This window comes from Nipponia nippon, unplaced genomic scaffold (assembly GCF_047370975.1).
Source record: "Nipponia nippon isolate SJK-2023a ecotype South Korea unplaced genomic scaffold, ASM4737097v1 scaffold_14, whole genome shotgun sequence".
Lineage (NCBI taxonomy): Eukaryota > Metazoa > Chordata > Aves > Pelecaniformes > Threskiornithidae > Nipponia > Nipponia nippon.
This window is the reverse complement of record NW_028262330.1, coordinates 2,168,646-2,184,570: the sequence shown is the minus strand read 5'-3', so window position 1 is coordinate 2,184,570 and position 15,925 is coordinate 2,168,646. Positions and strand designations below refer to the sequence as shown.

Sequence of the window (15,925 nt, the reverse complement as noted above, 5' to 3'; positions counted from 1 at the left end):
GGAGACTAAGAGTTAGCAGGTAGGCTTTGCACAAACACCCATTTTATTTCCCTGTATAATTCTGGCTGTGGGATCTAAAGATATGCTTCCACAGACGAGAAAAATGTCAGTCAGCTTCTCCCCATCCCTACTCATTTACTCTAAAGGTGCAATCGCACTTCAGACTGTGGTTTCAATAGCCTGAAAAGCGCGAGGCCACTTCTCTTACCTGGGGCACCTGTTCAATGTCCCGGAGAAATATTTGCTGGTTCCTGGAGACAGATGTGGATCTGTGATAATCTACCAGCTCGTTCAAAGAATTGAACTTCACCACCCAGAGGAAATACTTGCCAGCCCCATCTCTAAGCACCTTGAAGTGCTGCACATCATTTCCAAACCTGGGAGGAAGGAGCGAAGAACACAAAAAAAGCGGATTATTAGTCACTGAATACTCTTCTTCTGGGATCGTCAGCACAGGGTTTGGAGCAAAAAGGTCCTTCAGGGCACAGTGAAAACTGTAAATGATGCTGATAATATAGTTACCAATTGGTTGCTGTAAAAAAGATATTTGAAAACCACTTGTTAATTATATTTTACAGAAATCAGTAATCAGAGAGAGAGAATCCAAATAACTGAATTTGTTTTGAAAGAAGTCCTGCAAGTTTCATACGTGCTTTTATATTTTATATTTTACAATAGGACTTCAGTTTAAAACCAGCTTTTCAAACCACTCTGAATTTGCAGAAGTTTGAGGTCTTTTGGTCAAGGATTTCTGGTGTCACAACACCCTTTCTCCTGGATTACATGTAATATTTCAACTTTTTATTTTACACAACATTGCCACACAGCTGGCATCCAGCACATGTACTTTTTATGTATGTATGCAGTCACCTGTGCCACCGAAGACAGCGCACACGATACCCTGGGTGCATACCAGGGGCTTTGCAGTACAAGCGCAAGGTCACACTGAAGTAGCCGCACCATGGTGCCTTCCGCTCCACGTTCCCAATGCAAGACTTCGGAGTCAAACAGTACAAGCACTTTCGCTTTAGCTCTTCACACACAGCCATTTCACAACTGACTCGAGCCCGTTTAGGTTGTGCTACTCTTGCTACGGTCCTGCACCTCCCACCGCCTCAGTCCCTCCCTCACGCAGCACCACTGGGTGAGCGAGATATCGCAATACCTAAGCACCAGTCCCATTACAGGTAAATTGCTGGGAAAACACTGCCATGGGGAGGGTAGGATTCTCTCTTTTGGCAGCCAGTCTGGACTTACGCAAAAGACTGTCTTGCAAAACAAAGGGATCTCTCTGGTCCTTCGGAAGAAAAAAAAAAAAAAAAAAAGAACACAAAATGCTCGAAAGGCGATGCTGCACATGTAACGCCGCAACCTAAATTCTGTGTTAACAATTCTATCTGATAAATGATGGCATTCAGTTGAAGCTACTTTTCCAACAACTTTATTCTGAATAAAGGGGAACTCCAAAGAGGTCCATTGGGATTTTCCAGACAAATGGCACATCAGTATTTTTCCTTCAGTCTAAACCATCGAAAACAGGAGACAACTGTTCCCCACTTGGCACGCACAGCTTCTGTACATCGGCTGAAAAAGTAGACACTGCCTTGGCTACAAAGCTAACATGAAACAACTCATGCGTACTGCCTCTGCTCTCCCTTCTTCAACCTGAGAGCTTCTCACCATTTCAAATCCCGTGGATCACTGTTTAGGAAAAAGACTTTTCTAAATTAAACAAACAGGAAAAAAAATCAACTGAGAAATTACCACCAGATGGCAACACTAAGCTAACAGGCAGGAAGAGCTATGCTATCATAACTTCATCTTTCTTAAAGGAATGCACTTTCTGGCATGAAGCTTCCATTCATATCTAGTATTCAGCTCAGATGATTGTACGCAAGACAAATATAAACATCTCTTAAAGTCAGTGGCTTTAATCCAGTTTGTTGGCGTGACTCAGTGCTGCTGTACAGGAGGACAAAAATTTGGTTATAGAGCAAAGATGATCAGAAAAAAACAATCCTGCGGAGACAGATCACTGATAGCCACAGAAAATAGAGCGAACTAGGAATCGTGCATGAATAATCACAAATTATTGTTAGGATTCTAAAGCAAATCTTGTTCATTTCTGGTAGGAAAGGGGAAGATCACAGAAAATAAAGGCAAAATCAACTGCTGAGGACAGAATCCCTCCCACCCCTGACTCATGTTAAATTACATCACATACTCTTTCAAGTTTCTAATAACTCTATTTTATAGTGACTTCAGATGGGGAAGACAGGTAGCATGGGATCTGTGGGCCATGGGTAACTAGCAAAAACTCCTGCTGGTTAACAGCCAGGACTTCTAGCGAGGTTATTCAAGGATGAGAACTGCTCCTCCTCACTTCACTGTTATTAGACCGAGTTTCTCTACCAACGTGGAATGCAGTTGTGAGAGATGGAGGAGGCTTCTGTTTTCACAGCTCCATGTCCCAGTGCGAGGCAACGTGAACATCCCCAAAGCACGTGCCAAGCAGACATGAAACGTATATTTGCAAGTGGACTACACAAAGAGAAAAAAAGAGAGTAATAACTTGTACTGCAGAAGAGGAATGAAGGAGGATGGGAGAGAACATATACACACTGGGCACTTTGTGGCGGTAAGGAGAAGGAATGGGATCCACAAGCAAACCAACAGATAATGCCTGAGACTACACAAGCCAGATGGCAATGTGCCACCAGGTCAGCCCTGTAGGCTCATTACAAACCAGAGCATATATATATTTGTTCTATTAAAGAGGGAATAAATAAGTATCACTGGAAGAACAGGAATGCTATAGGGCACCTGGAAGATTATTCCTGCTCCTCAGCACTGAGAATCACCTGTCCTTTACCCACGAGTCCAAATGAGCAGCAGATGGCCCGATTACCACACTGATCGCTTCTGGGCATTACTTACTTGACTGAGAGAGAGAAGTCCCCAGGAGCACTCTCACTCTCCCTGATGAGGAAGGCACCATCGTGTCTCTGTTTACCTAACATTTCTTCAGCCTTCGCTCGGGGAATCTTTCCAAAAAACCACCTGTGGAGGGGGGAAAAGAAAACAATAGGGCAAGTTAAGAATTTTACTCCTTTCACGGAAGAGCCAGATGTAGATATTCACACAGAGATGAAATGATTCCCAACAGAAATAACTACGCTGCACCTCACTGCCGCTCCAACGCAGGCTACTGAACCACACAGCTTTCACAATGTTTCGTCCTGGCAATGAAGCAACCATGACTTGATAAGCAGGTGCCTGCAATAGCCCCGTTTCACCCAATTTAGCAAAGCAGAGATGTGGTAAGAGCGAAATCCTCAAATTACAGGATTTATTTTCAGAGGTGGAAAAAAACCTGCTCAAAATTTAATGCATTATTCACATTGTTCTGCGCCCTATTGTATCTGCAGTTTAGCATATAAAATAGCACGAGAACCTAACGTACACAATTGCTTCACAGCAAAATCCTGCTTTGTGAGACTCGGCTGACTACCCCGGGAACTGGCTACAACCGTGGACAAAGTTAAGATGTCCAGTGCGGTCTGCACTGATATTTTAGTAATCAGAGCTCATAATCTAAAGTCAAACAGATTAAATGCATAGCTCAAGCAAGAAACTCAAGTCCCTTCCTCTATCACTAAGGAATAAAGTCCCATGTCTCTACATGCAAAGATTTTATTGTCCAAATTTTATGATGCCATCAGCTCAGAGACAACGAAGAGGTCCTGCACTGGTGGCCGGTCACAATGGAACTTCCTTATGATATAGCAGCATTTATTTCACTATTAGTACCCAAAGATAATCAGTGGAGAGTAATTACACAGCGTCCTTTATTACTTTTGCCTCCTGAGGAGAAGCTACCCATGCCTCAGTCATGACTTGTAGAGCAGACAAGATAGAAAACTGAAGTTATTAAGGATTAAGCACATGTTAAGAAACATCACTATTTTAGCAGGTAAGAACCTTTTAAAAAAAAACAAAAAAACAAAAAAACAAAAAACATAGTATTTGCAAAATGCAAGGGAAACACTGGGAGTTCACTCACAGGTTTCTCTTCAGAAACATCACAGCTGTAGAAAGAAGATCCTGTCTATGGACTGACCCATCCTGCACAACTGGAAAGTGCATTTCGTATCAAACCCAATTTCTAGTGTCTTTTCGATCAGGTGGTAAGACACAACTACCTCAGCAGAGAAAATGAGTAGCTTCATTCAGCAGCTGGTTGTTCCTGCAGCCCAGGGTCCCATCTTTCCGACCCCTACCAGAGTGCTGTGGTCAAAGACGGGTATCGTGTGCCAGAAAGCTGAGGCAGGTGCCAGGAGCAGTTACATGCAGACCAAGCGAGAAAAGTCCCCTCAAGGTCTCTCTGCTTCATCGCAGAGGAGTGCTGATCTGGGCACGCTATCTGGTTCTAGGAAAGGTGCTGATAAGACTTGTTTCATTAGCCTACTTTCTTGCTTTCTCCTACAGTGAGGACAAACTAGCAGCTTTCACATAAGCAGTCACATGAAACAGCTGCACCATCAAGCCACATCTGAAGTTCTCGAGAGCCACGCAGAAGTCAAAGCCACAGGCTGACCACCTCCATGACACCAAGGGTGAACCTACCTCAGGCAACCAGATCATCAGCACTGACCAACAGCCCCTTGTCATGAGATTCTTACCCACATTTACATTTGCATTTCCAGATTAATCCAAGATTAAAGACAAAGTGGTAGGTCACATGGCGTGGGAAAAGCAGAACCATCTGCACAACCAAAAAGTACAGCTTTCAGTTCCGATCACACAGGATAGAAGCACTTACCACAGCCTATAACCATGCAGATGATTGACCTTAGAGGAGAGCATTTAATAACAAGAGCTCCACTCGCAAAGTTTGCTTTTACAGGGAAGGTTTTGGTGCAGCAAAAAGACAGAAGTTGCAGAACCCTCCATGAAACAGAGTCGCTCTTGAGAGAAGCTGAAGCTCTCATGAAATCACAAAGTCACCAGATCTCCCTCTCTAAGCAGCAGCTATCTCTAGAGGCGAAGGAGGACCTGACTACTTGACTACCAGACGCTCCAGCTACTGGAAGCCCTCGCTCCTCTCACTGGCTGTCTTCAGTATCCGCTCACCATAGGAGGCTACACAAAACCACATCCCTATATTATATCAAGGATGGTAAGTCCACAGATGTGTTTCTACTATATGCAACACAGTCAATAAAACAACTCCAGGACATCCCCCTTGTAAAAGGCGCGTTCACTCCATTTAACTCTGCAGCTTCATTATGAAAAGCATTTTGGCACTGAAAATGACACAGCTTGTTTGCAAACTCTGTTTCCATGATCACCTAGACACGTTTCACTTGCTTGCAAGTCTTGGTGTGTACTTTCTATCCCCTGGAATGGAAAGGGAAAGCTTTCTCCCACAACCATCCTATTTCCAGTGATACAGAACTTCGTGACATTTAGTACTTTCCCGGTGGTTTAGCAGCTGCGCTGCTTCTGGGCACCCGAGGTGGTGGCAGAGACGGCAGAGGGAGCGCCTACCCGTCTCTCACTGCGCTCTGCTGCCTTCAAAAATCAACCAAGAGAAACCATTATGTGAAACGGTTTCAGAATTCAAAGGTAGTATTTTGTTTCCTGGGCTTTTTGGCACAATTGTCAGAAAGATACGGAAGTCTTGAATTTTGCATCTGCCAAATGTTACATAAAGCAAGCTTTATATTATGATTTTAGATATCTTGCCATAGTTCTTGTTTACGAAGTGTTTTAATTCTGTTTCGTTCTCCAATTATTCTCAATTACTCGTATGTGACTTGGAAATGAAAGCCTCATCTTAAAAAAACAAAACAAAGCAAAACCCCACAAAACACCTCACCCATCTCTGTAAAATAGAAGGAAAGCCTGAAAGAGCCCAACAGAACTTCTATAACCCTTCCTGAAGCCTCAGCAGGATACCCTATTTTTCCCCTGAATTTTACTGAATCACTACCAAGTAGAAGCGTACACTTCGATTAAGGGAAGTAATACTTTCAAAGTAACAATATCAAACTCTTGAAGTTTTCTGCCGGCTGTTTCTAAGGCACTTTACTTTAAATAGCCTAAAAAAAAATCTTTCACAGTTCTTGACTCCCTTGCAGTTTTATGACTTCACCACCCCTTTAACCATTCAGAGTAAAAGGAGCTTGCATTCTAAATATAAAAAAAGACGAAAACCCCATAGATGAAAGAAACAAAGTTATTTTGAAGGACTAGCGTCTACTTAAGAACAGACTTGTAAAGCATCAGAAGTGTTGTGCGCATATGAATCTTTGCTACAGAATGACTGAAGAAATTCACAAAAATCACAGCATGTCCAAGAGAATTCGGCCAAAGAACTGACCACGACTCTCCCGCAGCTTCCCTGCCGATAACGCTTGTCTCCAGCTAGCTTTGTAAGGCAGGTGAAACTCATCCAGTCAGCACTGCAAAACCAGATCCAGGCGTTACTGCTGATGCTGCACAGCTAGAGGGAAACGCGCTCTTTGGTACAACACAGAGTTCACATCGCGTTCAGGTTCCTTGCAATCGGCAGTTTGGCCATTCGTTTGGCTTTACTTCGCACAACCATTCAGCTTGGCCGATTTCCTCCACATAAGTTACAATACTGCAAAGTGAGACTTCAGCTGTATCTTCAAGAAAAGCTGATTACGAACACAAACACTTGAGATACACCACGAGCGTGATCCAGGCCGTTTCGTAAACGGCAAATTCTCCCCCTGCCTCCGTAAGGAGAGAAAGGGAGTCCTGCCGCTGAACCGCACTGCTCTGCCTCCGCGGGAAGCCTCCCGGCCCAGGGTTTCCTGCAGCTCTTCTCCGAGTATCACGCCTACCTCCACTTACATCTTTGCTTCGTTAATTGATGTGGCAATTCAGATCAACCCTTCAGAACCCAGGTGACTCAGCTGGTGACCGAGAGGCGCCACATTTTCCTTTCGGCTTCACTTGCTAGTAGTTACAAAGCAAACAGGAAGATTTGCAAAATACAAGCAAGAAAAACCACTGCATTTAAGACTAGCTACGGGGCTGCAGGATTTGAGTCTCAGATCCCAAGACAGCATTTAAAGCCATTTTCAGTTGCTTTCTTTCCAAAATCCTCTTGAAAAGCTCTCGTGCCACCTTCCCGCAACACAGTTTGACACTAGTCTGAGAACAGGAACATTCTCTTTCTCATACCTGGTCAGCTGCCTGCAATTTGCTTTTTGTATGACCTGCTGGACTACTTAGAGCACTCTGCATTACAGCTAAGCTAACATTAGACTATAAAAACTTTTGCATAATTTCCCAGGGTTGTTAATGCACTAGTTAAGACTCCCAGCATTGCTGACACATGGAGCTAACTCCATCCAGCTGCCATCAGCAGTTTAAACATCTTCAGAAAAGGTCAAATTAACTACACTTAAAAAACAATACCAAATTCATCCACTTGCAAGTTCAGATATTGTTCACTTTTTGATCTCAAAGGGGAATGAAAAACTGGCAGTTCCATCCCTCTCAAACAAAATACCATGGATGATTACAGAACAAACTGATATCATCATCACAGGAGACACCACCGCAGTGTAACTCAAATGCCTGCAAAACTGTTATGAGAAGACGTATGAGGATTCAAATCAATGAGAGAGAGAAATTGCAGTGTACATTTGTGATCCCCAGTAGACTTGCACGATCAGGGTAAACTAGATGCGTTACTGCAGCACACAAGGCTTTAAACAATTTCAGAGTTCTCCTGTGCATCCTTGCTTCGCTTCCCACTTGGCTGCACTAAAGCAGTATACCTCCTCTCCTTGGGACACAGTCCCTCAAAAGCTTCCTTCTGCTATTTCAAAAGAGCCCTTAGAAAAATAATTCTTCATTGGATTTAACTGCAATATCTTCATGATATAACTACAGCCAACAATTAACAAATCAATCATCGGTTTTTGTGGGCAAGTGAACCACTACAGTTCCTTGTAAAAACCCTGATGACAGGTTTTGCTGCTCCTTCCTAAACCTTTTCTTGCCTTTGAATCTGTTACCCAGAGCTTGTCGTTTCCTTGTTCAGGTGTTGAAGGATCTCAAAGGTTGGCAGAACCAGAGTTTAGAAGAAGACAGCAGAAACACATGAAATGACACAAAGAAAATACCCAGTCATGAAATGCTGCTATTTTCATATGCCAGATTCTTTCTATCTAAGAGGAAACGTCCAAAGTAGTTACTCAAATACAGTTCTCTGGAGCTGCAAGTCAATGCAACTATACTTGCGTAACAGCGCGCACTCTTTGAGGCTGGCCTGTTTTGTGAGGAAGGTGTTGGACAGATGAACCTTAGAGGTTCTGTCTGACCTAAATTATTCTGTGATTCTATACTCGGGATGCGACATAGACATACTAAGAGTACAGCTCCAAATACCCTTAAATATTTTTCTGGTGAGCTCTGAATGCCACAATTTTTACTTTTATCTGCTACGCTAAGTGAAATAGAGAATCATCACAGGAACACAGTCACTTTTCTTCCTGGGGCAGTGGTGGTGACAACCCTCTAACGAGTTTTCTGCTGGTTTATGCCTGCTACCTCCAAGGTCAGTCTGTCTGACCCTACAGCAAAACACCAGAGCAACCACCAGAAAAGCTTCCAAAAATACCCTGCTGTATAGCTAGCTGTGAAATGGGTTACAGTAAACACTACAGCCAGAGATACAACCCAGTAGCCGTCCTTTATCTATCCATACATTTTGGTAGATCTGGTAAGGTACGCTTTGCAAAGTATTCAGCAGAAAACGTTCCTTCTGTTTGAGAGGATGCACGAAAGTAAGATCGAGGGAGCCTATTGCCAAAGCTCTACTTACGGATGTGGTTTCATTTCTATGTAGTTCTTGGGAATGAAGCCGTCTTTTCCATTGAGTTCTGCCTTGTACCAGTTCTGATCGCATTCTTCATTCAAAACCTGAAGGAACCAAACAAAAAATAAGCTTACCGCATTTCAAGATACAGCAAAACTGATGAAGGTACTAGCTTATTCTCCTCGTTCTTGTTTCAAAGACTGCTCTTGTAAGGTGAACCTATAAAAAATGGTGCCAGTCATCCTGCTCCACTGCATCTCATGAGCGTTCAGAATTGTGGTGAACAAAAGGTGGACCAATAATTCAAAAGAGCCAAAGGATTTTACTGCCAACCCCCCATAATTTAGTAAGAAAGCGACTGTAAGTCCACAGGTACTTTTAGCAACATAACTAGACTGAGATCTGTGCCAAAGATTAAGCTGGCCGTCATCACCAAAAAATTCTGTCCAAAATCTGCAAGCCAAGAAATTCTGATTCTTTATCACTTCTAACGATCACCTTTTTCCTGAACTCCGCCGACAAACCTGATGCTTTCAGTATAAACGTGATTTCATCCAGCTTTTCTGCATTTGCACTGGTTGCACGCTAGATATGTTAAAAGATTCTAGGCAACATCTATATTATAGAGAATTTTACCAAAAAACTCCCTCATGACAACATTAGCACAGGCCCAGCTGCAGATACAACTGGCAGCTTCAGCTGCTTTTGCTGATACAAGTTAAAACCAGGTTAAATCGGATGGCAGAAACAGTGACTTGCCTGTTGAGCATTTTCTATGTTAATAAAGCAAGTTCAACACATACAAACAGCAAATGTAGATAAACAAAGTTTATTTGTTTGTTTTTTTTAAAGGGATACTCTTCTTACTATAACTTTATTCTAAAATGAATGAAAGATCAGGAGTCACAAGAGAGGAGCCACGTGCACGGGTAGCTTTAAAAAGCACAGACTGATACTTCAAAGCATACTTCAGTGCTTTATTTTTCATTGAATTTCTGGCAACTGGTACAGCGCAATAGGCAAGCCTAGTAGGCTGACTGGAAGTAGTCTCTTGAATAAAGTAATTTATGTTCTGTAAATGAAGCTATGCTATAGTTTGAAACTACCTCTCCTCAAGATTTTATTTGGTGTTGGAAGTAAACAGCACACAGAACCTGCCCCCCCTTTAAAATTAAGCACCACAACAAGGCTTTTCCCTGAGTGCTTTCAGTCCTTCTCAGCTTTCTGAGGTTCTTTAACTCTGTGACAATGGCCAACAAAAAGCTGGGTCTGAGTTAAAGAAAAAAAAAAAGAAAAAAGAAAAAGAAAGAAAAATATACTTAAAGCCTCAAGTTGCAAAAGTATCACATGATTAGCGTTGCCTGAATGCGGGAAGATGAGGAAATGCAAAGAGAAAGACAACACGAACACAGATCCAGAGATCACACACGACATACGCATGCAGTCATGGTGAAGATATCCACCAAAAAACCAAAATCTTCATAAGCAATTATTGCTGTTTCTGACTTTTTTTTTTTTTTTGCTATCTCACTATGTTTCTTTTTTGGAAGGGTGATGAGAGGAAATAGAAAAAAAGGAAAAGCAGACAAGAATTTGCGAGTGCAGGCCTTAAAATTCTTACAGCTGATGGGAGTGCTTCAGAAAATTAAACTCTAAAGATCAGTGTTTGCTGCCTTTCAAAAATACATGACACATCAACACCCTAATCTACCTCATTGCTGACTGCTACATATGGAAGAGAAAAACCTCAAGACCTACTGAAATGAAATCCGGTAAAGCACAAGGAGAACAGACCCTGAGTCTCCTCAGTGAGCGGCAGTGGGCAACAGTCACCAGCCCGTTCCTGAGCTCCCCAGCGAAGAGGCTGATGGTCGGACGTACATCCCCCAGGTGCCGGCCCTTCCACTGGGGAACCAGCCCAGTAGCAGGGCCACATCTACCAACCTTCAGGTGAGCAAAGATATGCACCTTTACAGCCCATTTCAGGATATTTTCAGTTGAAGAGACTTTAATACTAAAGACCCTAAGTACTGCAGGAACTGATTCAACTCCAGAATATGAAATACAGGTAGATGACACCAGCAGGCAGCTCTGGGATAGTGAGCTGGGAAGATGGAGATTAGAAACAGGTACGTAAAAAGGTGAATTGCATAGAGACTGGGAGGACAGAGGGCAGAGGTTGAAGCCCAGATCTACAACTCAGTCATGCAAAGATTTTGGCACGTAGCTTGAATGACCAGGAAGTTTCGTTGTTACGTACCTCAGCCGCCATCACTGGAGTCATTTACAGCACAAGAGAACACAAACATCACAGATGTTGATGGGATTTCTAATAAGCCAAATCTTATGCAATAGCATGCATTCCTTTATCAGGGACAGCACAGATCGAACCTTTGATAAGACTGTGTATTACGAACTCATTTCATTACCATCAGAGAGAAGTTAAGGGATACGGCAGTCTGTTATTTTTCCAAGAATTAAAAAAAAATGGGTAAATTGTAGCTTCATATGAAGGACATTACCACATATTTGTGCTTTTGGCAGTAGGTATCAAAAATTATCAGAAATTCTAATGCCCAAACGTAAATTATTTTAATGAGTTCTATCTTGCTCTGCAGATATGCTAATAGATTTGGAGGAGCCAAATCACATCGGGCTTGGGGTTCTCATTAATGCTTGGCCTGAAGCCAACCGCCAGTGAGGGAGCATTGCCGAGGCATGCATTAAGTTTTGTGACTGGAAAAAAAAATAGCTGGATAAAAGGCACAGTAAAGTGAACTGCCTACACATATGCACGTACAACCTGTTCAGAGGACTTCTGCTGTAACAAGGGATCCTCCACAGCTCCCCCCCTTCGGTGGCTTTGTTTGCTCCGAGGACTTTTTCCTGCTTCACAGCCAGCCTGACGTACCTTCAGAGCCGGTTGTCCTTTCTAGGATCATTTGAACTAGCTGTCACAGCTCCCTCCACACCCTGGCAGACAGCCAACCTCTCCATGCCCTACATCATATACCAGAGAGCTCATACACACACAGTCACCCTGTAAGCATCCCCCTTTTCCCCTTTCCGGGTCTTTCAGCGTGCACTCCCCCAGAGGCAACAGACCGTACCGTTTTCTTTACAAAGCTCCATGTTCACGGATCATTTCAAAAGGAGTCACCTCCACAACACAGATATCTACAAAGTCATTTTTTTCTCGCAGTGTCTCAAATAGACACCGCCGGAGCTGCTCCCAATGCTTAGTCAAGCAAAAATGCCTTGTACTGAAGCACCTTAAATGCAGGACAACTTTGCAGCCACGTGGAGAAGGCTGGAATTCCGGTGGCTGCTATGAAGTTATGTAGCTATTATTACAACTGCAGAATAGTCACGTAAAACTTCAGCTTTCAAAAGAACTTATGCCACTAACATCCATTAGTGAAATACAACTAAAAAGTAAGTCGGGAACACACGTAGGAACTCTCTGCACTGGTGCATCCGCCTTAGACGTTTATATCTGACGTTGCTCTCTTTTCTTTTAAATCGTAAACCCACTGAAATGAAAGAACTGACTTTAAGCAATTAAACCATTTTGCTGCAAAACATTTTAAGAAAAGCATCCAGTAAGTCCACCTATCCCATACCTCCACTGGCCTCCAAGTGATTTCTAGACAATAATTAAGATTAAAATTTATCACCTGGATACTTAAAAAACAGTGCTACACCTCTAAGAAAAACAAAGATTCTTAACTGAACTATGGTAAGATTTTCCCAGAATTACCCAAGCTATAAAATTTAGTCTAAGTACTGCATGCAAATTTTGCTTTGAAAATTTCCCCAAGTACAAATAAATACAGATAAATTAAGCAACAACACGAAACTTAAAGATTCACTGCTCCAAACTGAGACAGCCTTCAGTCTGCAAAAAAATCTAAAAGGCACAAGCACTTATTTATCTCAACAACTGTTAAAAACTGCTGCTTTTTGTATAGGTCAAAACAGAAAGCATTCCTTTGCAGCCCATCCCCGTGTCTGCTATAGATCGAATCAAGTCTATGCCAGAGAGACTTTTCCTTTCACACTGGGGCATCTGTGCCTGAGCGGAGGAAGAAGGAAGGATATTTTTAGCCACTACATTTGAACACATACCGCCATGTGATGTCCCCCGTCTGTAGTCAGCCCTGTTTTACAGTAATAGTGGCTCAACTGCTGCCCGGCAGTTTCCTAGTTTGATAACAGATCTCTTATCAACAAAAGCCCATCTGTTCCCATGGAAATGGAGAAGAGGCACTGCTGAAGAGCCAACAACAAGGCAATTCCGAAGTTTTAGCTAGAACCGTTCACACACAGCAAGCGCCCCCAGTCATTTTCAATTCCATACCTAGCAAATAGTGCTAAGCCCAGCTTTTCCACCCTTGTGAATTGCTGCACACCAGTCTCGATCCTCTCAAAACCAACTTTCAGGAACATACAGGCACTAAACTGGAACGTAACAAGCAGATCTGGCATCTCAACTTTCAAGCTGACTCCCATATGCAAACACGAAACTAAACATAAGGCCTCAAACGCACTTGTGCGCTTGCGAATTTAGCCAAAGTCATCAGAACGCTTGGGTTTTGGAGAGACAAAACCCAAAAACCTTGTTGAGAGAGGGCTCCGAGTTCTGGCTGAACCTCTTCTTTTCCCTGAACCATAAGGTTTTGGGATTCTTGCTGTGCTACCGAAACAGGAGGAACACAACGGCTCAAGCACAACCTGTTAGCTGCCAATGTGGTTCTTCTCCTTGACAAAGTTGAGTTGACACAAAGAGACCAATGCAGTATATTAAAAGCACTCCCAAAGTCTCAGGAATCTAAGGAAAGCGCTCATGACACTCACACTAGGACAAGAATTAAAATCTAAAAAGTGAACAAACGACTCAAAGGCAGCAATGCTGCAACTGAATTTTTAAGCCCAGAAATTACTCGTCCCAGGGTGGAATGCTGGTTGGAAGGACGCATCTCACCCTCCGCAGAGGTGCTTTAATGCAGCTTTTCATTTCAGAGAAAGATGGCTCCTTTTCTGCTCCAAGAAGAGAGGTACGAACTAGCTACAAAACCAGCAAGCACCCTCTGCTTCAAGGGAAGCTACCCCTGGGTTCAACAGAGCACGTTCAACACGGTCCATTATACAGCATTTTTCTTCCCCACAAGCTTACTGCAAATGGCACCACACGATATTCAAACTCCTCTCTTCAGGGTTTTGCAGAAGACAACCCAAGACGTGGCCTGGTACCTGCAGCTCCCTGCCTCATCCTCATCTTGCACAACATCCCCTGAACAAACGAATCCTCCTCCCTCCCTGCTTAACGGAGGAAATGGCATCTTAAGGAAACCTAGGGTAATCTGCATGTCAAAATGTCACTGTAATTCAGGTCAAGCAGAATTTTTCTTTTCTTGGTTTACTCATCATGACACCCGGTACAGTTAATTTTAACTTCAAACATTCAATGCAAAAAGATACGTTAGATAATTAAGGCGACTAGCTCAAGAAACGTAACTGCTGAAATATTTTAGGCTTTTCCTTAAAATTCAATTTATCATAATCACACATAGGAAATGCAAGATATCCACATTTTTCAGACCAAAACCTAAAGCACCATGTTTGGACATGCTTTAAGATTGTGAATACTTTCTCTAGTATTTTTTCTTTTTTCTAGTTCTTACTTTACTCTAAGCAGATATAAAAAGCCGTGAAAACACGTAACAACCACTGAGCAAGCATTACTGGAAACGGCCAGAGAAAGATTGTTTCTTAAACTGCACTCAAATACCAAGTATTATAATATAATACCTAAATAATGCATGCAGATTGTAATGTAATGCAATAATGTGTTATGGGTACAGGTTTTCGTTCTCACCCTCACTCCAATTCTCATTATCACTATAGAAACACTTCTTCCACCCTTATCTTTTTAAAGGCACAAAAAGAGCACAAAATACAAACTCCAAAAAACCACTTTCAAGAAAGTCTTCCCACCACAACAAATACGAAGTACACGGGCCCTTCCTCCCCACTCCTCAAGCGGTGCTTTTGTCAGAAGCCTTCTCTGAGTGCCGACTGCTTCAACACAGCGCACACGGACTCTGCACGCCGACAGCGGTTACCGCAGCAGGCCAAGCAGCTGAAAGCAGGAATCAAGGAGAGCAAATGTTGAAGCTGCTCAAATCAAAAGGCTGGTGTCTGGGTTACACAGTGCTGGCTTTAGAGTATTTTCTTCTTAGAGAAACTAAGTTATTTCCATTCATCTTGAAGGAACCTGGAAACTAGTCCAAAGTAAAATACAAGACAAAGTTGAGAGACCACAAACCAAAAGTCACAGGACACAGCTGCTCTAGGATCTAAGCTTCTCTTTCCAAACTGTAAATATTGCCCTCCAAGTCTATTGCACAAACCTGCTTGTCACTGGAGGGCCGTTCCATACAAACATTTATAGGTAAATCCCGTATCCCCCTAACCTTCAGGAAGGGTTGCTGGGGAGAAGCAGCTGGGTAAGATTACAAGAAGCGATGTCACTTTTAACTACCTGAGATAAAGGCAAGTTGCAATTAAAGTTCCATGCAATATTTCACCATGCAAAAGAGAGAGAGAGATACAGTGGTCAAGAAATGCATAGTAGCACTGACTGGCAAGTATAGTTAAAGTATGTTGTAACAAAGCAAAGTCCAAAGAGAGGAATGTAGCTAGGAATTAGCATTCAAGCTTTCACTTCAGAACCACCTTTTTTTTTTTTTTTTTTTTTTTTTTTGTATGCAACACAAGAATACTTGAGGCAACTTTAAGTTAAGTTATCTGAGGTACAATCAAGTCTCGCCACCAGGACAGAACTCAGTGCAGACTCACTTACCCTGCCTCTCAGGCCTTGCAAGTCTCGTACTACTACTTCCCCTCTGGGAAAAGCCTTCAATTATGAAGACTTATTTATTTATTTAAGATAATAGGAGAAAGAGAAAGAGAAGTAAAAAAAGAACACTCTAGACAACCATTCTCTTTCCCTATGGCTCACCTTTTTTGGTTTATGTGGCACAAAGAGACGGGAAGAAA

At 42.6% G+C, this 15,925-nt stretch overlaps 1 protein-coding gene across 2 annotated transcripts in view; it reads right to left on the bottom strand.

The window, feature by feature from the left end:
• GRB2 (growth factor receptor bound protein 2) overlaps positions 1-15,925 on the bottom strand; it is a 65,098-nt gene that overhangs the window by 3,485 nt on the left and 45,688 nt on the right. For both annotated transcript variants that reach the window (XM_087750862.1, XM_087750861.1), the window contains 3 exons: positions 8,870-8,967; positions 2,938-3,060; positions 209-377 (listed from right to left, as the gene is read on the bottom strand). In XM_087750862.1, coding sequence (XP_087606988.1) covers positions 209-377; positions 2,938-3,060; positions 8,870-8,967 — 390 coding nt within the window. The remainder of the gene's footprint in view (positions 1-208; positions 378-2,937; positions 3,061-8,869; positions 8,968-15,925) is intronic.